The 24,306-nt window shown below is 38.8% G+C and overlaps 1 protein-coding gene across 1 annotated transcript; it reads left to right on the top strand.

Annotated features, from left to right (window-relative positions):
* The first annotated feature begins 11,211 nt into the window (after nt 1–11,211).
* Or11g24 (olfactory receptor family 11 subfamily G member 24) lies at nt 11,212–12,147 on the top strand. Its single transcript, NM_001000840.1, has one exon. The coding sequence runs from the start codon at nt 11,212–11,214 to the stop codon at nt 12,145–12,147; it is 936 nt and encodes a 311-aa protein (NP_001000840.1).
* Nucleotides 12,148–24,306: the final 12,159 nt, after the last annotated feature.

Below are 24,306 nucleotides of genomic sequence, written 5' to 3' on the forward strand. Positions count from 1 at the left end.
ATGGATTCCCGAACTTAAGGGAGAAATCTCAAAGAGAAATCTCAAATGGATGAGAAGCACTAAAATGCTCAGTACACCCAAGGCAAAATTTAGAGACCACATGAAGCTCAAGAAGAAGGGAGACCAAAGTGTGATTGTTTCTATCCCCCTTAGAAGGGGGAACAAAATACTCACAGAAGGATGGAGACAAAATGTGGAACAAAGACTGAAGGAAAGGCAATCCAGAGACCGCCCCACCTGGGGATGCATCCCATATAGTCACCAAACCCAGAAACTATGGCAGATGCCAAGAAGTGCATGCTGATAGGAGCCTGATATAGCTGTCACCTGAGAGGCTGACAAGTACAGAGACAGATACTCAAAACCAACCATTGGACTGAGAACAGGGTCTCCAATGGAGGAGTTAGAGAAAGGACTGAATGAGCCAAAGGGGTTTTCAACCCCATAGGAAGAACAACAATATAAACCAACCAGACAACCCAGAGCTCCCAGGGACTAAACCACCAACCAAAGAGTACACATGGAGGGACCCATATGTAGTAGAGGATGGCCTTGTCAGGCATCACTGGGAGGAGAGGCCCTTGGTCCTGTAAAGGCTCGATGACCCAGTGTAGGGAAATGACAGGGCAGTGAGGCGAGAGGGAGTAGATGTGTGTAGGGGGAAGCACCCTCATAGAAGCAGGGGGAAGTTGGATGGGATAGGGGGTTTCTGAAAAGGAAACTGGGAAAGGAGATAACATTTGAAATGTAAATAAAGAAAATATCCAATAAAAGAAAAAAAAAGAAATGTTCAAAGTCCGAAGTCATCAGGGAAATTCAAATCAAAGCAGCCCTGAGGTACCATCGCACACTGGTCAAAATGGCTAAGATCAAAAACTCAAGATGTAGCACATGATGGCGAATGTGTGGAGTACGTCATTGCTGGTGTGAGTGCAAGCTTGTACAATCACTTTGTACAGCTTCTCCAAAACTACCTCAAGACCCAGCTATCCCCCTGGGCATAGCCCCAAAAATGCTCCACCATAGCACAAAGATAGATGCTCAACTATGTTCATAGCAGCTTTATTTGCAATGGCCAAAACCTAGATGTCCCTCAACTGAAGAATGTATAAAAAAAAAATGTGGCACATCTACACAATGGAATACTATTCGGCGATTAGAAACAAAGACATCGTGAATTTTGCAGGCAAATGGATGGATCTTAAGAATATCATCCTGAGTGAGGTAACCCAGTTCCTTAAGGAAACACATGGTATGTACTCACGTATAAGTGGATATTAGCCATAAAGTATAGATATCTATGCTACCTACACTCTATAGACTCAAAGAAACTAACAGAGAAGGAAAGCACAAGGGAGAATATTTGAATCTCACTTAAAGGGGTAATACAATTGTCATTGGAGGCAGATAGAAGGAACAAGGTAGAAGAGTAGGAAAGTAAGTGGGGCAAGGGGGTCAAGATTGGTTGTGGGAAAATGTGGGGCTGTGAAAGGTACCCTGATTCCTAGTCAAGACAGATTGAATCCCTGATACCCTATGGGACAGCAGGAGCATTCCCAGTCTCCTATGAGATCAGGCCTCTCTCACATAGCTACAGCCCCCATAACCCCTGGTAGAGAGGTTTGAGACATATGAGTCACATAGGACAATGCCCCAAGCCCTCCTCTGCAGATGAGGATGTGACCAGGTCATGTAGGCTCAAGACATATTAGTCATGTAGAAGCAGAACCAGGCCCCTAAATATGTAGATGAGGTCTTCCCAAGCTCTCAAGTCAAACCAATAGGAAGTTCCTGCTGCCAAACCCTGACCCATCCTGAAACTGTATTGAAGAATCCTATTAAGAAGGATTAAAGATGTGTTCAAGAATAACTCCATAATCTGAGAGCTTCTGTTATAAGAGCTGTAACACCACTGCTTGGGAAAGAGATCTGCTCTCCCGAACTCACTGCCAGAATCTCCCTGCATCCTTCACCAGCTAGTCAGTTCCCTGCTGGTTCAGCCTCGCCTGATGTCCTGTGACTGAGATGCAGTGGAAGCAGCAAAAGCCGTTCCCAGTCTGCCCAAGTTCTCCCCACTTCAACTTAACCCACGCCCCTAGCCAGACCAGAGATCTCCAAGGAAAGCCTTCAGCATGGAGACCCACAGGGAAAAAGAGGTCAGATGGCCTCGAGAATGGATGGAAATGTGTGACAGATGGGGTGAAGAGGTAGAGGGCATCTCCCAGAGTAGACAGAGACCTGAGATAAAGGAGGTGCCCAAGAATCAATGGTGGTGACCTTAAATGTGACACACAACATTGTGGATATGGAACCCGAGGAGGCCAGGCAGGAACCCCAGTGGAATGATAGGGGCATAAACCCACCCAGAAAACTTTCAGCCCAAAATTTATCATGTCTACAAGAAATGCAGAGACGGGGGATGGAGCAGAATCGAAGAAATGGCTAACCAATAATCAGCCCAACTTGAGACCCATCCCATGCATAAACACCAATCCCTGACACTTTTAATGATACTGTTACACTTGCAAAGAGTCTAGCATGGTTGTCCTTTGCGAGGCTCTACCTAGCAGCTGACTCAGACAAATTCATACACTCACAGCCAAACAGTAATTGAAGCTTGGGGATTCTTGTGTAAGAAAAAGAGAAAAGATTGTACCCTAGAGGCATAGGAACTCCACAAGAAGACCAACAGAGTCAACTATCCTGGACCTTAAAGTTCTCAGAGCCTGAACCACCAACCGAAGAAAATTCACAGGCTGGACCTAGGCTTCCCCACTCATATGTAGCACAGTGTGATCTTCATGTGGATCCTGAACAACTGGAATAGGGGGCTATCCCAAATGTTATTGCCTGTACATAGGGTATGTTCTTCTAGCTGGGCTGCCTTGTCTGGCCTCACTGGGAGAGGATGCAATTAGCCTTCAGTGATTTGATATGCCAGGGTTAGGGGAAACAAAGGAGCCCCCACCAGCTCAGTGGAGAAGGGGAGGAAGGAATGTGGGAAGAATTGTAAGAGGGGTGATGGGGGTGAGGCAGTGAGCAGGATGTAACCTGAATAATAAATAAATAAATAAATAAATAAATAAATAAATAGCATTATTGTGTTGGAAAAAATAGGACACAAAGCTGAGTGAATTGAGAAGTAAATACATCTGGTAGTATATGCTACAGTGTTGAATATGACCAAGCTATATTATACAAATCCTCAAAGAATTAATAAAAGCATATAAAAATAATGAAAAAGTGAATACATAAACAAAAATAAAATTAAATTAAAAATAAAATATTTTAAACATTAAAAAAAAGAATGTTTAACTTTATTTGGAGTGAAGAAGTCTTGAAACTCAGCTACCTCCAAATTATAGCTTCTGTGCACATTGCTGCAGAATGACTCTAGTGTGATCCCGTGAGTATCCTCAGATCTGAGAAGTTTCCCACAAGAGGCAGGATTCTCCAGAGGAAGTATGATAATTCAGGGGCTTTGGTTGCAAGAAAAGAGAAGTCTCTATAATGATACACAGAGTGTGTGTGTGTGTGTGTGTGTGTGTGTGTGTGTGTGTATTAAACTTCACAGACCCATCCATCATGCCCCCAGTGAATCTCTTTCTAGAAGAGAGGAGTATCTGCCATCACAAGATTAACAAACTTCTGTAGCACTGATACCACTATTACATGAGCTTAGCAAGCATATGACAAGTATCCAGAAGAGGTTTGGTGGCTGGTTCATAAACTTAATAGTCACTTCTCTAAGACATCAAAGAGATTAAGACCAAACAAAATGAATGACTTCCTTACCCTTGGGTGAAAATAGGAATCAGAAATTAAGGCACAATTCCCAGAGGATTGGAGTGAACAAGGGAATAATATTACAGAGCTGTGCCCTAATGCTGTTCTCCAGAATAAAAAAAAAAATACTCAAGCAAAGAGCCTGCCCTGTTTAAAATCCCAGGACATATTTTTGCACCTTATCTTCAAGCTGGCTGTTACAAAATCAGCTACCTTTGCACTTGAAAAGTCCTAGAAGAGGCTATTGAAGATGGTTCTTCTCTTGATATTCTCTCTTTCAATTCAAAAAATAAGGTAATGTACTGGTTAACTGAGGAAAATAAAATACAGTTGTATCCACTTGACATTAGAAGAAATTAAGAGAAATAAATACTCACTTGTATATTATTCACTATTGAGTATTTAACTGCCCTAATCCATGCTGGGGTCTCATTTTCCATGACAACACTGCTTTTAGAGTATACAGATGGATAATCTTAAGAGTTTGATTTTATAAGTACAATAGAGAGCACCAACTAGATGCCAGGCACTTAACAAATACTATTTATCTAATTCTCAAAACAAATGACATGGGCAGAACTGTCACTCTACATTTTCCAAAGAGGAAACCAATATATGAAGAAGTTATAATTTGTCTAACATATACAGCACATAGACTGTCCTTAAACCCCCCAACAGTCAAGCTTTGGAACCTGTGCCTTTCCACACATGCTTTTCAGGCCAATGAAGTCATGGAAAATGCTGATGTGTCTATTGTCTGGACTGGTGGGGAGTTGACTGGTGAAAATGCAAAACGCAGACTCTACTCTGTTTCTGGGACTTAGCTTAATAGGGTGGGGGTAACCATGAAAAAGACCCAGGGCATTAAATTATTGCTCAGAATTCCACAGAGCCCTGAAGCCCTACTTTTATATACCACTTCCTAGAACACAACACAAAGTGGACAACGTTAGAAGGAACATGTCAATTCACAATAATATGTTAGGAGATGAAATTCTTTCATATTTAAGCATTAACTGAAAAAAAACTGAGTAGCAATAGTCTAGTGAACACACCTTTTCCTCAACTCACATCTACCTTTGTTAATATTCAAATCTTCCACAAGTTTACTATTTCCCAGGAGAGTTTCTTAAAGCTTATGCTTGGGAAACTATCCTGAGAGGGAACTGCTCTAAACAACACAGGGCATGATGTTAGTAAAAATCCCACAATTTCCAGATCAATATAGATAAGAAATAGTCTACTCTACATAAACACCCCCAGCCCAAAAACACAAATGCAGATTGCCCAAAAATGACGTTACACTTTGAAAATGCTTACATGATGTTTTATTGATTGCATGATAAAAATTAATAAATTAAATCATTTATCAAACACACCTTTATCAGACTCTCTGGGCATAGGAAGGTTAATATTTTTTGTCCTGTAGCATTAGAAAAGTTCATTCCTAGAATCTGGTAAAGATGGGGCTGAGAATCCAGGAAAGCAGTCTTTAGGAAAGAGAAATAGTAAATTCACTAAGAAGTTAATCCTTGAATCATATCAAATTCATCAGCCTGATAGTCTGTGTCTGACTTTCTTTATTCCACACTTTGAATCTGATATAACACTTGCCAATGACAAAATGGAAATATTGTGTCTAAAGTAGACATAGTCAAGAGCACAGGATGGCCTAAAGAAGTAAGGATTTCAGTTGAGGAAAACAGTTTGGCTGGCCAGTCCTAGTCTTTGTTTAAATTGTATGTTTCTCCCTTTGTCTATAGTTATCTGTAATTCATGAACTATTTTATTTGATGTTTAGATTATTTGATCTAATTTATTCTTTTAGTTCTAGTTTGCATTCTAAAAAGTTCCATATTTATGAACTCATGAGGAATAATTAGTTCTAATTCTAAGGGAGATTTGCCATAATATCTAAGTTATTATATTTCTTATTTGTGATTGATAATTTTAAGTATCCTGTTATGTTAGTAATATATTGGGCTTTAATTTGTGTATATTTCAGAAGAATTCAAATAACAAATGTTAATACTTTGAAATACTCGTTAAGAAAATTGTCTTATCTCATAAAACCACAATGGAAACAGAAAGCCAGATTTATAAATCAAGATTGCATAGGTTTTTATGACTTAACCAAATCTTCTTTTGTAATTGGATAGGGAAATTGTATCACAATAAGAGTCCCTTTGTACTATTTCTCATTTATCCTTACTAGTAAATATTATTATTAAAGTTATTAATAATAATTAAAATTATTAACTATCACCATACAGGCATGGGCTCTCAAGATATGAAACACCTTGAACATTGTTACTAGAAACTGTTTTGTACTACTTGGGTACAAAAGATCAACAAAACCTTGGAGCATTTCTGAAAGAGTCTACAGTAACTCTAAGGCGGCAGACGTCTGAATGTATCCTAGTGTTTCTCAGAACCTTAACTCTGTAGCCTGAGTCTGCTCCCTGAGAACCTAGAGAGTGGAAGTAGAGAACAAACACCTGTAAGATGTCCTCTGATCTGCACATGTGCACCATGGAATGTATGTACTCACACATGAACACATGCATGCACACATATGTGCACACAAGCACGCACACATTAACTAAAAAAAAAGATAGAAATGTGAATTTGAAAACAAAATTAGAATGCCAAAGGAAATGCAAATATCTTAGACAATTTTTTTTGAAAATCTGAACGTTAAAGGATTAAAGAGCAATACCGAATATGAGGCAGTAGAAATAGTACAAGAAAGGCTTTTACTTTGGTTAACTGGGGCACTCAACTGTTAATGTTGTTGAAGATGAATATCGCCCAGATTTTCTGAAGTTGATGTGGATTTAAAATGAAGAATGAACACACTGATACAAGTTTAAAGAAAGAAATACAAACCTAAAGGGTTTTCTCCTGAAATGATGAAGCATAGGACGTGGTTATTTGTACCTTACAGGACTGTTTTCCTGTAAACTGAAGGAAGCCTTTGCTGTGGAGTATTCTCCAATCCATGAGATCACCTTGCTATTTGTTTCCCAGGAACACATGGTGGAAATTCCGTAACCAATTCTCTTAATTATGATTTAAGGCTCTTTTAATAGGGCATGTCTCCCTAGCAATGCTAGGTCCTTTATACATATATATTTTATTTTTATAAAACATCAAGTAGTTGTTTTATGAGGAAATATCCAACATTTTCCAAAATAGACAGATCCTTGATTCAGATAAATTATGGGAACGTTTTTTGCTATGAATGCATATGTTAAGTCAGTTTCGAAAAGCAGCATCATTTAATTAATTAACCATCAATCTAGAAGTTCGGAAAGGGAGATCAGAAAGAACTCTGATGATCAGCGACACACTGAAATTTTGTGTAATATGCAACCTTTTACAAATATATTTATATATTTAGTTTTTATTTTATTATTTACAATTCCATACATGTATATAATGTACTCAGTTCATACTCAACTCTCCACCTTCTTTTACTTACTTTTTTTCTCATCAACCTCCTTTTATCAACAAGGCCTTCTGCCATTCTCTTATGTTCTATGGCCCACTGAGTTTGTTTAACCGGGGTCACCAAGGTTCTCCTGGTGTCCTCCATCCCCTCTGACTCCTACAATCTTTCCCCTTCTCCTCTGTGGGGTTTTCCAAACTCCAAAATGATAGACCCTGTGGACACTTCCAATCCAGACTCTTTCCGCACCATATCTGTCCATCTCTACACTCAGCCTTATTTGCTCTCTGACTACAACTGGACATGGCACCAATCTATGAGCAAAATATCATTAGGAACCATTTTATTGATTGATTGTTTGATTGCTTGGCAATAGTGTTTAGTTTTAACATAGGTCTATAGACTATCCAATCTCCAGTTCATGCCATAGGCCGTGTAGGTTATTGGTTCCCTCTCGTGGCATGGGCCTTAAATTAAACCAAACATTAGTTGTCCTCTTCCACAAGTCCTGTGCCCCCATTGGCCCAGTACATTTTACAATCAAGACAGATTGTAGATCAAGGGTTTTATGCCTGGGTTGGTATCCAAGCCTCTCTTTACATTGCCTGTAGAGTATCTTCTCACTCCAATCAGACTAGAACATAGGCTGTTCTATGCAGGCACCAGCTTGACCTCTCTATTCAATGCGCTGGGTGGATATTGCCCTTGGAAATGGCGTCCTGCTGTCAGTTTTCAGGGAACAGCTGTGTGTTCTAGTATCATCCTGAGTTTAGAGATTTCTACTGGAAACCCCTCAGCCAACAGCTCAACCAAATACAGCACAGTTCCACCACTGGAAGCCTTGTCAAGCTACAAATCATGTCTAATTCAGGCTCCATACACTTCATTACTAGAAGTCCTCATTACAGTAACCCTCATAGATTCCAGGAAGTTTCCACTGCACTAAGTTTCCACCACCCCCTCCCAACACAATGTTCCCCAATTCCAGATGTATCTCCTCTCACTCTCTCCCTTCATTATTTTCTTCTACCTCATCCTTACTGCTCCCATCTCCACCTGCCCTCCCTCTACCTACAATATCTATTCTATTTCTGCTTCCCAGGAAGATCCATCTGTCTCCCGCAAAGCCCTCTTCTTTACCTAACATCCGTCAGTCTGTGTGTTGTAGCTTTATTATCATTTTCTTAACAGTTAACAACCACTCATAAGTGAACCCATACTATATGTGTCTTTCTGGGTCTGGGTACCTCACTGAGATGATTTTCTCGAGTTCCATCCATTTGCCTGCAAATGTTATGCTGTCATTTTTAACAGCTGAACAGTACTTCATTGTATAAATGTACCACATTTTCTGTATCCAGTCTTCATTTGACGGATAGCTAAATTGTTTGCAGTTTCTGGCTAATATGAGTAAAGCTATAATGAGTATATTTGAGCAAGGGTACTTGTGGTAGGATATAGCATCCTTTGAGTATATGCCCAATACTGGTATAGATAAGTCTTGAGTAGATTGATTTCCCATTTTCTAAGAAAACACCATATGTATTTCCATAATGGTTGTACAAGTTTGCACTCCTACCAAAAAGGGAGGAGTATTTCCCTTGTAACACATCCTTGACAGCATGATGTTCCCCACCCCAATGTCCCCCTACCCCTGCCATTGATCATAATCATTGTGACAAATGTAGGGTAGAATCTCAAAATAGTTTTGATTTGCATTTTCTTGGTGCCTAAGGACATTGAAGATTTCTTGAAGTGTTTCCTAGTCATTTGTGACTGCTCTATTGAAAATTGTTAGAACTGGTTAGCCTTTTTTTTCCTCCATCTTTATTAAATTGGGTATTTCTTATATACATTTCAAATGTTATTCCCTTTCCCAGTTTCCAGGTCAACATCCCCCTAACCCCTCCCCCTTCCCTTCTATATGGGTGTTCCCCTCCCATCCTCCCTCCATTACCACCCTCCCCCCAACAATCACGTTCACTGGGGTTCAGTCTTAGCAGGACCAAGGGCTTCCCCTTCCACTGGTGCTCTTACTAGGCTATTCATTGCTACCTATGAGGTTGGAGCCCAGGGTCAGCCCATGTATAGTCTTTGGGTAGTGGCTTAGTCCCTGGAAGCTCTGGTTGGTTGCCATTGTTGTTCATATGGGGTCTCGAGCCCCTTCAAGCTCTCCCAGTTCTTTCTCTGATTCCTTCAACGGGGGTCCCATTCTCAGTTCAGTGGTTTGCTGCTGGCATTCGCCTATGTATTTGCTGTATTCTGGCTGTGTCTCTCAGGAGAGATCTACATCCGGTTCCTGTCGGCCTGCACTGCTTTTCTTCATCCATCTTGTCTAATTGGGTGACTGTATATGTATGGGCCACATGTGGGGCAGGCTCTGAATGGGTGTTCCTTCTGCCTATGTTTTAATCTTTGCCTCTCTAGTTCCTGCCAAGGGTATTCTTGTTCCCCTTTTAAAGAAGGAGTGAAGCATTCGCATTTTGATCATCCGTCTTGAGTTTCATGTGTTCTGTGCATCTAGGGTAATTCAAGCATTTGGGCTAATAGCCACTTATCAATGAGTGCATACCGTGTGTGGTTTTCTGTGATTGGGTTACCTCACTCAGGATGATATTTTCCAGTGCCCTCATTTGCCTATGAATTTCATAAAGTCATTGTTTTTGATAGCTGAGTAATATTCCATTGTGTAGATGTACCACATTTTCTGTATCCATTCCTCTATTGAAAGGCATCTGGGTTCTTTCCAGCTTCTGGCTATTATAAATAAGGCTGCTATGAACATAGTGGAGCATGTGTCTTTTTTATATGTTGGAGCATCTTTTGGGTATATGCCCAAGAGAGGTATAGCTGGATCCTCAGGTAGTTCAATGTCCAATTTTCTGAAGAACCTCCAGACTGATTTCCTGTGGAAACAATTCCTAACATATATTCTTTGCCTTGCCAATAGAAGCTGATCATCCAATAGCTGTGAAGAAAGGAGAATATGGCAGAACATCCAGCAGTCAAGAAAAGCGGGGGCAGGGGGAGAGTCATATTGGTGAGGAGAAGTTGGAATGAGAGCCAGGAGGAAGGGGTCCAAAGAGAGATCATGGAACACATGTGAATGCAAAGAGCCAGAACAATAATAAGTATCCTGAAAGATAATGGCTTGGAAGTAGCCAGATTAGCATGGAGAATTAATAGATTTAACTGCCCAACTATTGAGGTGCAGCTTGAAATAAATCTTGGTTTCTCTGTCTGGTTATTAAGGACTAGCAAAGGTAAAGATATAAAGCAAGATTAATTCACAATTTACATTTAAAATAATTCATTTTCACAATGTACTTACTTAGTTTTCCTTCATCTTCTATTTGGTGTCTGTTTGATTGATTGATTGATTGATTGATTGATTGATTGATTGATTGATTGATTGAAACAGGATCTCTAGTCCAAGCTCACCTCAAACTTAGTACATAATTGTCAGTGGCCTTGAACTCCTAATGCTCCTGCTTCCACCTCTCAAGTGCTAGGGTTACAGATCACAAACATGAGTAGCTTTCATTTATTTTTCTTAACTATGAGATATTTCTAAAGAAAAGTATCAAGTGAATCTTCCATCACACCTAAAATAATACTCTTTGATGTACCATTTCTATCAGTCTATGCTTGCAATGGCATTTGACGAGGAAATAGTCAACATAGTCTATTTATTCCAATGGAAGAGAAAACTGAAGTGGCTGTTATGAAGCACAAAATAGGGACTTAAACTTGTTCAATTCATTGCTGAATATCCAGTGCTTGGAAAAATACCCAGAAATTATAACAAATATTGTAATGCCTGAATTTACAGTATGTAAAATTATTTAATATTACAATAAATAATTAGTTGATGGTGAGAAAGCTACTCTGTTTTTGTTTTGGCAAAAATTAAACTCTGTCAGCTATTTCTAGAATATTCAACAATTTCTGTTACTTTCACAGGTCACAGGCAGATGAAAGCCCTCAGCAGCCCCAGCAACTCCAGCACCATCACTGGCTTCATCCTCCTGGGCTTCCCCTGCCCCAGGGAGGAGCAAATCCTCCTCTTTGTGCTCTTCTTCATTGTCTACCTCCTTACTCTCATGGGTAACGCTTCTATCATCTGTGCAGTGTGCTGTGATCAGAGACTCCACACCCCCATGTACCTCCTGCTGGCCAACTTCTCCTTCCTGGAGATATGGTATGTTACCTCCACAGTCCCCAACATGTTGGCCAACTTTCTTTCTGACAGCAAGGTCATTTCCTTCTCTGGATGCTTCCTGCAGTTCTATTTCTTCTTCTCCTTGGGTTCTGTAGAATGCTTTTTCCTGGCAGTCATGGCATTTGATCGCTACCTTGCCATCTGCAGGCCTCTACATTATCCTGCCCTCATGACCGGGCGCCTCTGCAACATCCTTGTGATCAGTTGCTGGGTGCTTGGTTTCCTCTGGTTCCCTGTTCCCATCACCATCATCTCCCAGATGTCCTTCTGTGGGTCCAGAATTATAGACCACTTCCTGTGTGACCCAGGACCCCTGTTGGCCCTTGCCTGTTCCAGAGTCCCATTGATGGAGGTTTTCTGGGCAATTATAAGTTCTATGCTCTTGTTTATTCCTTTTATCTGCATCATGGGATCTTATATATTGGTCTTGAGAGCTGTGTTTAGAGTTCCTTCAAGAGATGGACAAAAAAAGGCCTTCTCCACTTGCGGGTCTCATCTGACTGTAGTTTCACTCTTTTATGGTTCAGTGATGATAATGTATCTGAGCCCAACATCTGAACATGCAGCTGGAATGCAGAAGCTTGTGACTCTATTTTATTCTGTGGTTACTCCACTCATTAATCCCGTGATATACAGTCTGAGGAACAGAGATATGAAACATGCCCTGCAGAAGATTTTAAGAACGTAAAAATGTTGGAATTTTAAGCAAACAAAAGACAGAAGACAGACAGATAGATATGGCCCAAGGAATGACATTATAAGGATGTGTGGCCTTGTTGAAGTAGGTGTGACACTGTGGGTGTGGGCCTGCCTGGAAGTCAGTCTTCTATCTCTACATTGCCATGTTCCCAACTTGATAATAATGGACTAAACCACTGAACCTATAAGTCAGCCCCAATTAAATGTTTTCCTTGTAGATCACGGTGTCTGTTTGCAGCAGTTAAACCATATCTAAGACAATATATAATAGAATATTAATATTATTCAACAACAAGAACAAGTAAATTGTATCATTTACACCAACATGGAGATCATTGTATTAAGTAAAATATGTCAGATATGGAAAGTCAAATACTGCATGTTCTCAATTATGTGTAGAAATTTTTTAAAAAACTAATAGGATAATGGTTGTCAAAGACTAAGAAGTTTATGGAGAAGCAATATGGCTAGTGTTTGTGGGGTTCTGTTGGATAGTTATTCAACATATGCCTTTGATTGTGTAATAAGATGATTATGTCTGACAATCATTAATTCTGTTTCAAACAAAAGGACTGAGATTTTGAGTGTACTGAACATAAAAAAGTGATAAACATTTCAAATGATTTTTATAGCAATTACCTTGGGATTATATGTACTGTATTCACATACTAAATATCTCCCTTATATCACAAATATATATATATATATAATTATTGAATCAATTAAAACTGTAGAACTACACATCTTAGAATATGTCTATAAACTCAGAACTTGAAAGGTGGGACTGGATGACCAAAATTTCAAGGGAGTTTGGATATACAGTAAGATCATGTTTCATGAAACAAAATAAAAGAACATGGTGGTCCATGCCTGTGATACTTATATTTCCTGTTGCTATAGTAAACCTCATGACCAAAAAATTTAGTAATGAGAAGAAATACTTTGTATAGAGATTATGTATATAATTCATCATTCCATGGAACCAAGACAAGATATTAAAACAGGAAACTGGAAGCAGACACTGAAGACCATGGAGGAGCATACTTTACCGGCTTGCTTTTCATGGATTTCTTAACTTGTTGTCTTCTACAACTCACCTGCCCAGGAATAGCACCACCTACAGTTGGATGAACCCTTCCAAATCAAGCATTAATTACTAATGAAGAAAATGCTGCACAGATATGCTCATAGGCCAATCCAACAGAGGCTAATTCTGGGTGACTATAATTTATGTCATTTAGATGAAACATAACCAATATATATGATCACTTTACAACCTGATCTATAAACCCATAGCTATTAGATAACCTTTCTTTGTTTATTCCTAAGCCCTCATGTTAATTTAATAATGTAAAATACAGTCTAACTTTTTAAAACTCCCATATTATATTAAACTTTTCAACTCTTTAAAAATTGAGTGCATCTGTAAAATATCCAAACACTCATCAGGGTGAAACCCTGGAAAATCTACAATAAATTACCTGCTACTTTTTTAAATTTTCCTTTTTAGAACTTTGGAGATGAAGACTATATTTATATTATTTCCATCCTATCCTCTCCCTCTTTGCAACTACTCTGATGCCTCCCATGCCCTCATAAGTCTGAAACCTCTTATTTCTTAACTATTATTGTTACACATACATACACACACATGCATATATAATTATATATATGTTGAAAAATGTGTTTATCTGTGTGTGTATGTGTGGATAGGTATTTAAAAAGCAGCTGAGAATTATAATGCTACAGATTGGGGGGGAAAATCTTCACTAACCCACATCTGATAAAGGGCTAACATCCAAAATATATAAAGAACTTAAGAAGTTAACCATCAAAAAACCAAACAAACCAATAAAAAAAATAGGGCATAGAATTCACAACAGAGGAATCTTGAATGGCTAAGAGGCACCTAAAGAAATGTTCAATGTCCTTAGCAATTAGAGAAATGCAAATCAAAATGACCCTGAGATACCATACCACCTTATACCAGTCACAATGACTAAGATCAAAATCTCAGGTGACAATACATGTGGGCAGGGATATGGAGAATGAGAAACACTCTTCCATTGCTGGTAGGATTGCAAATTGGTACAGCCACTCTGGAAATCAATTTGGGTGTTCCCAGAAATATCACTCTTGGGGATATAGCCAAAAGATACTCCACCATCCCATGAGGGCATGTGTTCTGCTATGTTCATAGTAGCCTTATTTGTGATAGCCAGAAGCTGGAAACAATCCAGATGTCACACAACAGAAGAATGGATACAGAAAATGTGGTTCATTTACACAATGGAATACTACTCAGCTATTAAGAATGAGGATATCCTGAGTTTTGCAGGTAAATGGATGAAACTAGAAAATATTATCCTGAGTGGCGTAACTCAGACCAAAAAAGATATGCATGGTATGTTCTCATTAATAAGTGTATATTAGCCAAAAAAAAGAGTACAGAATACCCAAGATACAGTCCACAGAAGGTCAACAAAGATACAGTCACAAAGGTCAACAAGCTGAAGGGTCCAAATGAGGACATCTCAGTCCCAATTGGGAGGGAGAAGAAAGCAACCACAAGGAGGGGAGGGAGGGAGGAAGGGACATGGGAGGGAAAGTGGATGGGGATGAAGGAGAGAAAGGAACGTGATCTGGTATTGAGTGGTGGGGGAAGGACTGAAGCCCTTAGGGCAAGGAAAGAATGGAAACAGGTGACCACAGAAGGAAAAAAGTTGGGAGGACACCCTAGAATGTACCAAAGATGTAGGAAGTGAGAGAATCTCAGGACTCAAGTGGGGAACCCTAGATGAAAAACCCTACAATGGGGAGAGGGAATTTATTGAATCCACGTCCAGCAGAAAGACCGGACATCTAGTGAAGGATGGGGTTTCTATGCCACAACAAAAACTTTGACCCATAATTCTTCTTGTCTGAAAGAAACTCAGGGATGGAAATGGAGAAGAGCCCGAGGAAAAGAAGGTCCAGCAACAGGCCCAAAGTGGGATCCAGCTCCAGGGGAGGCCCTAAGACCTGACACCATTACTGAAGTTATGAGGTGTTCACATAAAGGGACCTACCATCACTACCCTCCAAAAGACCCAACAGGCAGTTGAAAGAGTCAGATGCAGATATGTGCACCCAACCAGTGAACAGGAGCTACCACCAGGGGAAGGTAGACTGACCCAGAGCTCCAACTGTATATGTAGCAGAGAATAGCCTTGTTGGGTCACCAGTGGAAGGGGAAGCCCTTGGTCCTGCCAAGGTTGGACCCCCAGTGCAGGGGAATATGGGGGGCAGTAAAGGGGATGGACGAAGGAATACCTGTATGGGGGAGGAGGAGGGGATAAGGTTTATGGATAGGAAATCGGAAAAGGGAATAACATTTGAAATGTAAGTAAAGAAATATATCTAATTTAAAAAAAAAAAGAAGTACAAAGGCATCAGTTCAGGCCTCCATATGCTACTGAAAACTTGTCACAAGAAATCTAAGAAAAGCATCAATGAAAGGAATAAAAGTGAAAAAAGAAGAAAGAAAAAAGAAATGAAGGAAGGGAAGAAAGAAGGAAGGAAGGAAATAGAGAAGGAAGGAAATAAATAGAATTTGAAAATTTATACCTGTAGAATCTGCCTAAAATATGGATATACACATTTATAAAAAGGGCTAAAGTGGAGTCAGTCTACATCAGATAGCAATGTTTCTTCTGGATACCGCAGATTAAAAAAATAAAAATCCTAGTGACAGTATAAGTTTCTTCCTTTTGGAGGTTCTTGTCATAATGGTTCCATAGACCCCCTAAATATTAAAGGCTATATCCATTGCTTTTGTTTATCATCCAGAACTGATAACCCTATTGCTAGAGATAACTCATACTTGCATCATAGAACCTGGAGAAATCAAGATGGTACTGACCCAGAAACTTCATTTATACTGACTAGCTTTCATTGTGCAGAAAGGTGCTATGCAGGACACCAGACATCAGTCTTACACAGCTATGATGCCTCTTTGCTACAATAATGATCAGCCTGGCAAGGGATGACCACTGGTACAAGAGTGGCACAAAGTCGTGAGTGCCCACAACTTTATTGTTAGATTTAAGGCCTGATCCACAAGGTACATTTCTCAACCCTCATCAAAAAAGCTAGCATTTTTAGTAGATAGTTACTAACACAGAGATCCACAACTGGGCAAGATACAGAAAATAAAAGAGTATAATTCTTCATAAATGGTGAATCTGTATCAAACCCTGCCCTCAAAATGCTCAAGGATAGAAGGGTGCAGAAAGGTCGTAAGAGGCAACGGAAGTGGTTGACTATAACAAAAGAGTCTTCCCAAACACAGCAGGGCAGTTGCATGTATGAACTCATAGTGGTTGTGACAGCGGGCACAAGATATGCACTTTCAAGACGAACAAATATCCTAGCATGAGAAAGAAGTTGGGAGTGAAGTCTGTCTCTAGCTGAGGAGTTCCTGGCAATTGATAGCTGCTGGGAGAGGGGTATCTGTTTTCTTTAAGGATGTGTCATCTGGTAGTTGAGTCATGCTAGACTGGAAGGCCACACATCGAAAGAGTATAAGGGAAACACAAACTGAACTGGATGAGTTGTTTTTTGTTGTTTTTTTTTTTAAAAAAGGACACAAATTTGAGTGAGCATGGACGTACATAGATCTGGTAGAGCTTAAGAGTTGTGAGTATGATCAAAATATACTACACAAATTCTCATATAGCTAATAAAAACATAAGAAAATAGTGGAAAAAGAAAACCAACTTAGAGAAGGATTGAAACTCATCCACCCTGAAGTGTAGCTTCTGTGCACACTGCTGCAGAATGATCTTAGTCTGATCCCCTGAGTGTTCTCTGAGCTGATAAATGCCCCCACAAGATTCAGGGGCTTTGATTGCAAGGAGGGAGATGTCACTATAGTGGTCCAAAAGGGTGTGATTTTTGATGAAACGTCACAGATCCCTCCACTACTCCCTCATGAATCTCTCTCAAGAAGGGAGGAGGATCTGTCATCAGAAGCCACAGTTGAAGTTAACTTGTCACAAAATTAAAAAACTTCTGTAGTATAGATACCACAATATTCTGGGATTGGTCACCATATACAGAGTATCTAGAACAGGGGTGCTGAGTGGCTGATGAACTTAATTCTCTCTCTAAGACCTCTAAGAGAATACAGTCCAACAAGTATACGACATCCTTACCCTTGGGTGAAAATAAGAATCAGAAACTAAGGCACAATGCCCAGAGGAAGAGACTGGGCAAGGGAATAAGTATTAAAGAACTGTGTCCTGACACCATTCTCTAGAATAAAGGATATTCAACAAGGAGAGAAAAAGCCCTATTTAAAATCCCAGAATTCTACAGAAAATACTCCACTGACCTTCCTGACAAATGTTTGCACCTTATCTCAAGCTAGCTATTACGAAGTAAGCTACCTCGACCCTCAGAAAATCCTCTAAGAAGCTATGTAAGACGCTTCTCTTTTTATTCTCGCTTCCAATTCAAGAAAGAAGGTATTGTAGTACTAAACTAAAGAAAATAGTAAAATATAGTTACTGAATCTATGCCCCTGAAAAAGGTCCACTGTTCACATTGTGAGTGTCTGATGTGTCAGATATAGGCACAGTGCGCTTTGTCTGTTCACTATCTCACTCAGCATACTTCATGACAACCCTTTCTGAAAGGCATTATCATACTCACTTGATATTAGAAAAAAGTAAGAAAAAATATTTACCCATAGCATTTTTCTTAATTATGTATTTAAATGTCATAACCCATGCTATAGTCTCATTTTCCATGACAATACTGCTTTTAGAGTACACAGGTAGATGTTCTTCAGAGGTTTTTTTTGTTGTTGTTGTTGCTATTTTATAAGTATAATAGACAGAAATAACTGGATGCTAGACACTTAACAAATATTATTTATCTAATTCTCAAAACAAATGACTTGGACAGGACTGTCACTCTACATTTTCCAAAGGGGAAAGCAACATATGAAGAAGTTATAACTTGTCTAACATACACAGCACAGAGGCTGTATGAACCCCAATGGTCTAGCTTTGGAATCTGTGCCTTTCCACACATGCTTTTCAGGCCAACGAAGTCATGGCATATGCTGATGTGTCTATTGTCTGGACTGGTGGGGAGTTAACTGGTGAAAATGCAAAAACATGGGCTCTACTCTGTTTCTGGGACTTAGCTTTAAGGGGAAAGAAAGTAGCCATGAAAAAGACCAAGGGCATTAAATTATTGTTCAGAATTCCACAGAGCCCTGTACTCCTACTTTTATGTCCCACTTCCTAGAACTCAACACAAAGTGGTCAACACTAGAAGGAACAAGTCAATTTACAACAATATGTAAACAGAGGAAATTATTTCATATTCAAGCACTGACAAAAATTGAGTACCAGCAATCTAGTGAAAGCATTTTATCCTCAGTTCACTTCTAATTTTATTAGCATTAAAATCTTTCATAATTTTCCTATTACCCAGAAAAGTTTCTAAAACTTATGTTTGACAAACTACCCTGAGAGGGAGCTGCTCACAAGAACATATTGTATGTTGTTGATATAAAGCACACAGCTTCCACATCAGTACAGATAAGGGCTAGTCTTAATTTGTGGATATTTCAAAAGAATTCAGGTAACAATACAGTATGCTACATGAATGCTCATAGTCTAGAAACACACGTGCAGATTGCCCAAAAAGACGTTATGCTTTGAACATGCTTAAATAGTATTTTACTTATTACACAATAAAGAAATTCATAAATTGAGTCATTTATCAGACACATCCTTATCAGACTCTCCCTGCATGTGAAAGTTACTTCTTATTCTACAACATTAGAAAAGCTCGTTCCTTGTGTCTGGTAAAGATGGGTCTGAGAAGCCAGGAAAACAGTCTTCAGGAGAGAGAAATAGTAAATCTGCTAAAGAATTAATCCTTGAATCATATCAATATATCAGCCCTTACAATCTGTGTCTGACTTCACTTTTATTCCACAGTTTGAATCTAATGAATTATTTCCTTACTACATAATGGAAATATTATATCTAAAGTAGAAATAGTTAAGAACACAAAACGGCCTATGGAACTGAAAATATCAGTTGAGGAAAACATATTTTGGCTGGCCAATCACAGTCTTTTATTAGATTGTATATTTCTTCCTTTCTTTGCAAATGTCTGTACTACATAAAACATTTTATTTGATGTTAAAAGTACTTGAAATAATTTTTCCTTTAGTTCTAGTTTGTTTTTTGGAAAATTTCAATGCATTTTTATAAACTCATGAGGAATAATTAGTTCTAATTCTAAGGGAGATTTGCCAAAATATCTAAATTATTATAATTCTTATTTGTGACTGATAATTATAAGTATCCTGTTATGTTTGTAGTACATTGTTTTAATTTGAGATATTTCAAAAGAATGCAGATAACAATACAGAACTGCTTTAACATACACTTTAGCAAACTTGCCTTTTCCATTAAATAAGGAAAGAAACAAAAATCCAGACTTGTAAATCAAGATTGCATAGGCTTCTGTAGCTTAATCAAATCTTATTTCTTATTTTGTAATTGGAAAGGGAAATTGTGCTACAATAGGAGTCAATTCTGTACTATTCCTCATTTACCCTTACTAGCAAATATTACTATTAAAATGCTTAATAACAATTAAATCAAAAGTATTAACTAGCACTTAATAAATACAGGCATGGTCTCTCATGTTATGAAATACCATGAACATTGTCAATGGGGGCTGTTTTGTACAATTTGGGTACAGAAGAGTCAATTAAATATGTAGTGTTTCTAAGAGCATCTAAAGTTACTCTGAGGTGGCAGAAGACTGAATGTGTCATAGTGTTTCTCGACGTCCTAAACCTAGGGTGACCTGAGTCTCATCCCTAAACTGGAAGGAGAGCTACAACACCTGTAATATGTCCTCTCATCTCCACACATGCACTGTGGCATGTATGTACTCACACATGAACACATGCATGCACATATGTGTATGCACAAGCACACATATACATGCATTAACTAAATAAAAAAGCTAGGAATGTAAATTTAAGACAGATTAGCATCACTTTTTTATCTTTTCCTGTATTGCTGCATTTATCAAAGACAATTTTTAATTCATTTTATGTTTTTAACCATGTGTGTGTTGAGATGTGCTTATGAGCACTGGTATCTCCAGAGGCTAGAATTCTTGTATCCTTCTGAAACTGGAGATACAGGTGAGATTGAGTTATCTCTCCTCCCTCCACAAATTAACCTTTATAAAAGTAATCTACTGTTATGGACCCAGCTAATGTTCTTTAATACGAAGTTTATTTGGGTTTGTCTCTTAAAATTTCAATGGAAGAGGGAGGTACTTCTCCAAATGGGGTTTCTTTGGAAGATTTAAAATATAATTAATTTAATTAATTTAAAAACTAGACTTTTATTCAAGTCATTTTGAATAATAAGAGATTTGTTATGAACTGTAGTAAAAAAAAACTTGAACCTTTTAACATATTCAAATAGGTTAAGTGAGATGAAAGCACAAAAATATGATTAGTGAAAGAACATCATATCCCCACTAGTAAGGGTGTTTCTGCCAAGCCTGGTGACCTGAGTCTGGTATCTGGGGACATAAGCAATAGAAGGAAAGAACGGACTCCTGTATGTTGTTCTCTGATCTCCACTTACACTATGGTATGTTTGTACTCACACATGAACACATGCATCCACATATGTGCACACATACACACACACACACACACACACACACACACACAAAAGAACTACATAAAGCTATAAGTGTAATTTTGAAAACAAAATTAGTATCATTGTTATTGGTTGGGAGCATGCCAAAGGAAATTCAAACTATCTTAAACAATGTTTTAAGAATATAAGTATTAATGGATTCGAGAGTTATAAAATAGGAGAATCAGTGGAAACTCTGCAAAACAGGCTTTGAACTTACTTAGGGTATTCAACTGTTGTCTTAGTTAAAGGAAAATATCACCCAGATTTTCTGAAGTTTACGTGGATTTGACATGAAGACACTGACACATGTTTAAGGTAAGATAGAATCTCAAAATGGTGTTGATTTGCATGCTCCTGATAGCGAAGAACGTTGAACAATTCTTTAAATGTTTTCCAGTGGTTTGGGAATCCTCTGTTGAAAATTCAGTTTAGATCTGGCTAGCCTTGACTGTCAGCTTGAGAAGCACCTGGGAATCAAATTTCAGTTAACACTGTCTATGTCCAATTTGTGGAGGACTGTCGGGTTTATGCCACTGTGGGTGGTTCCATTCCATAGGCATGGGATCCTAAACCCCAATAGTGGAGAAAGCAAGCTGAACTCTGACATTAAGACATTCATACCATTCTTCTGACTGTGGAAGAAGTAAGACCAGCAGCCTGAAATTGCTGGAGCCTTGACATCTCCACTGTGATAAAACTATAACCTGCAACTGTGAGGTTGGTTTTCTCAGGGTATTTTGTCTTGGCAACAAAATGAAAGGGAGACAGAAAGCATCTGTGGGATACTGAGCTAGATACTGAAAAAATACAGATGAGGTGAGATTTCTGGGCAAAGAGAAAACCTATGCCAAAGAACTTAAATAGGAAAGAAATAAGCTAGAGAAAGGAGTCCTGTAGACCTGAAAAAGTGGGAAATGGGGAGGTAGACCAGGAAATAGAAATGGGAAGATAAGTAAGCATAGGCAAGGGCCTGATTATTTAGGGTCCATGCACAATAAATTAGTACTTAGATTTTTCATTAGGGTAGGAAAGTTATTAAATCCGAAGAAATTATGTTTGATCAAATTATGAAAATTCAGTATGACTACAGTATGACTCTGAAAAAAAAACAGAGGGAACATTGAGGACAATTTGATAACAATGCAGAGATGTGATAATGGAGGATCGAGCCTGAGGTACACATAGGAGAGAGACAAGCCAAGGAATTGAGGGACAGATTGGAAATAGTTCTGTGAAAGTAACATCTATGTTGTTGTGTATGAAGGGCAAGAGAAATGGAATAGATAAGACACTATGATGGTTCATAAGTTGATAATTTAGGAAACTTGGTAAAACTACTTATACCAAACCACACAGCCACCGTAGGCAATACATAAGTAGAATCTATTTTTATTTACTTCTTTATTTATTTAGTTATTCATTTATTTACATCTCAAATGCTGCCTCCCTCCTGGAACCCCCTCACACAGTCCTTCCCCCACATTACCCATCCCCTTCTCCTCTGAGATGGTGGGAGAGGGTGGGGCCCGCCTGGACATCCCCCCACCATGGGGCAGGAAGCTCTGTCACATTAGGTTCGTCCTCTTGAACTGTTTTTTGTTTTTTTAAAGGTGAACATTTCTCTAAGTTAAACGACAAATACAACCACTTAATGATTTGCATGTGTATGTGTTATCATAACTTTTGCTATTACATACCTTAGTTCATTAGTTATTTAAAATCTTATTAATGTCCTTCCTGCCACTTATCAGTAAAGATTGTACCAAAAGATCCAAGGATTCATTCTTGAAACATATACAAAAAGCAAAAGAAAATAGGGTAATTTTTTCTGTTAAAATGATGTCCATCTTGAATGCTATGATTCTATTAGCTACAGTATATGCTCAATTTTAAATCTGAGAAAATTGTGAAATTTGATTTCAGTTTTTTTTTCTCATGAGAAGTAAATACTTTGCCATTTGCAACTTGATTCTGGGGCACTGGACAGATGTTACAGATCTCAGCAAACATATACAAGACAGCTGTTTCCCTGCAGACATCTCTGCCCTCCTGGTCCATCCAATCCCAGGAACCCCCTAAAGTAATACAAACTAGGTGAGCTCCAGGCTACCGAGGAGCTGAATCGCAGCCCCAAATTAATGTTCTTCTGAGAGAGGAGTGGAGGTATAAATTTCAACTTCATTTGATTATTGCTATTAAATTTAACTTTACCTATGTATTAAATTCCAGTTATTTGTAAATTGCCATTAGAAAAATTGATGGATTTATGCATGAATTTGTTACTTAAAACAATGACTTACACCCAACAAAGGGGAGAGAGAACCTATAGAGACCATATCCAGAGTTAGGCACTGCCCCCGGTTGAGGGATGAGGCCACCCACCCTTCTCAAAATTTTAACTCAGAATTGTTTCTGTCTAAAGGAAATACAGGCACAAAAAGTGAAGCAGAGACTGACGGAAAGGCCATCCAGAGACTACCCCACCTGGGGATCCATCCCACATGCAGACACCAAACCCAGACACTATTGCTGATGCAGGAAGTTCTTGTTGGCAGGAGTCTGATATGGGTATCACCAGAGAGGCTCTCCCAGAGCTTCCAGGGACTAAACCAGCAACCAAAGAATGCACATGGAGGGACCCATGGCTCCAGCTGCATATGTAGATGCATATGTAGAAGACAGCCTTATATGGCATACTTGGGAGAAGAGCCCTTGGTCCTGTGAAGGCTTGATACCCCAGTGTAGGTGAATGCTAGGGCAGTGAGGCAGGAGTAGGTAGGATGGTGGGGGGGCACCCTCATAGAAGCAGAGGGAGGGAGTAGGATAGAAGGCTTTCATAGGGGAAACCAGGAAGAGGAGGTAACTTTTGAAATGTAAATAAATACAATAACCAATAAAATTTTGAAAAAAAAAACAGATTATCCTGAAATACAGTTATTCTCCAATAATATCTTAGATGACACTAAAATTCCATTTCTTGTTTTGGCAGGTGTGTGGATCAAGCCAGGAGTTAATGAGGGTTCGGTGGGTGTTCTTCCACTGAGCTACAACTGTGACCCATCACTTTCATATTTTTCCCACAAACAGTATCAAATAACTCATCTAAGAACAAATGCACCAGCTGACTATTTAATGTATACTACAAAATATTTGTTTGCTTTTGTTTGTTTCTGTGAAACAGGATCACATGGAGCCCAAACTCGTTTCAAACTTATTATATGGTTAACAATACCCTTTAGCACTAACGCTCTTGCTCCCATCTCGCAAGTACTGGGGTTAGAAGTATGCACAGCCATGTGTAGCTTTCATTCATTTCTGTAACAACCAGATATTTCTAAATATGAGTCATGCATATCTTCCATTACACCCCAAACAAAATCCTTTGATATCCCAGTTCCATCAACCTT

The sequence above is a fragment of the Rattus norvegicus genome, chromosome 15, assembly GCF_021556685.1.
Source record: "Rattus norvegicus strain SHRSP/BbbUtx chromosome 15, alternate assembly SHRSP_T2T, whole genome shotgun sequence".
NCBI lineage: Eukaryota > Metazoa > Chordata > Mammalia > Rodentia > Muridae > Rattus > Rattus norvegicus.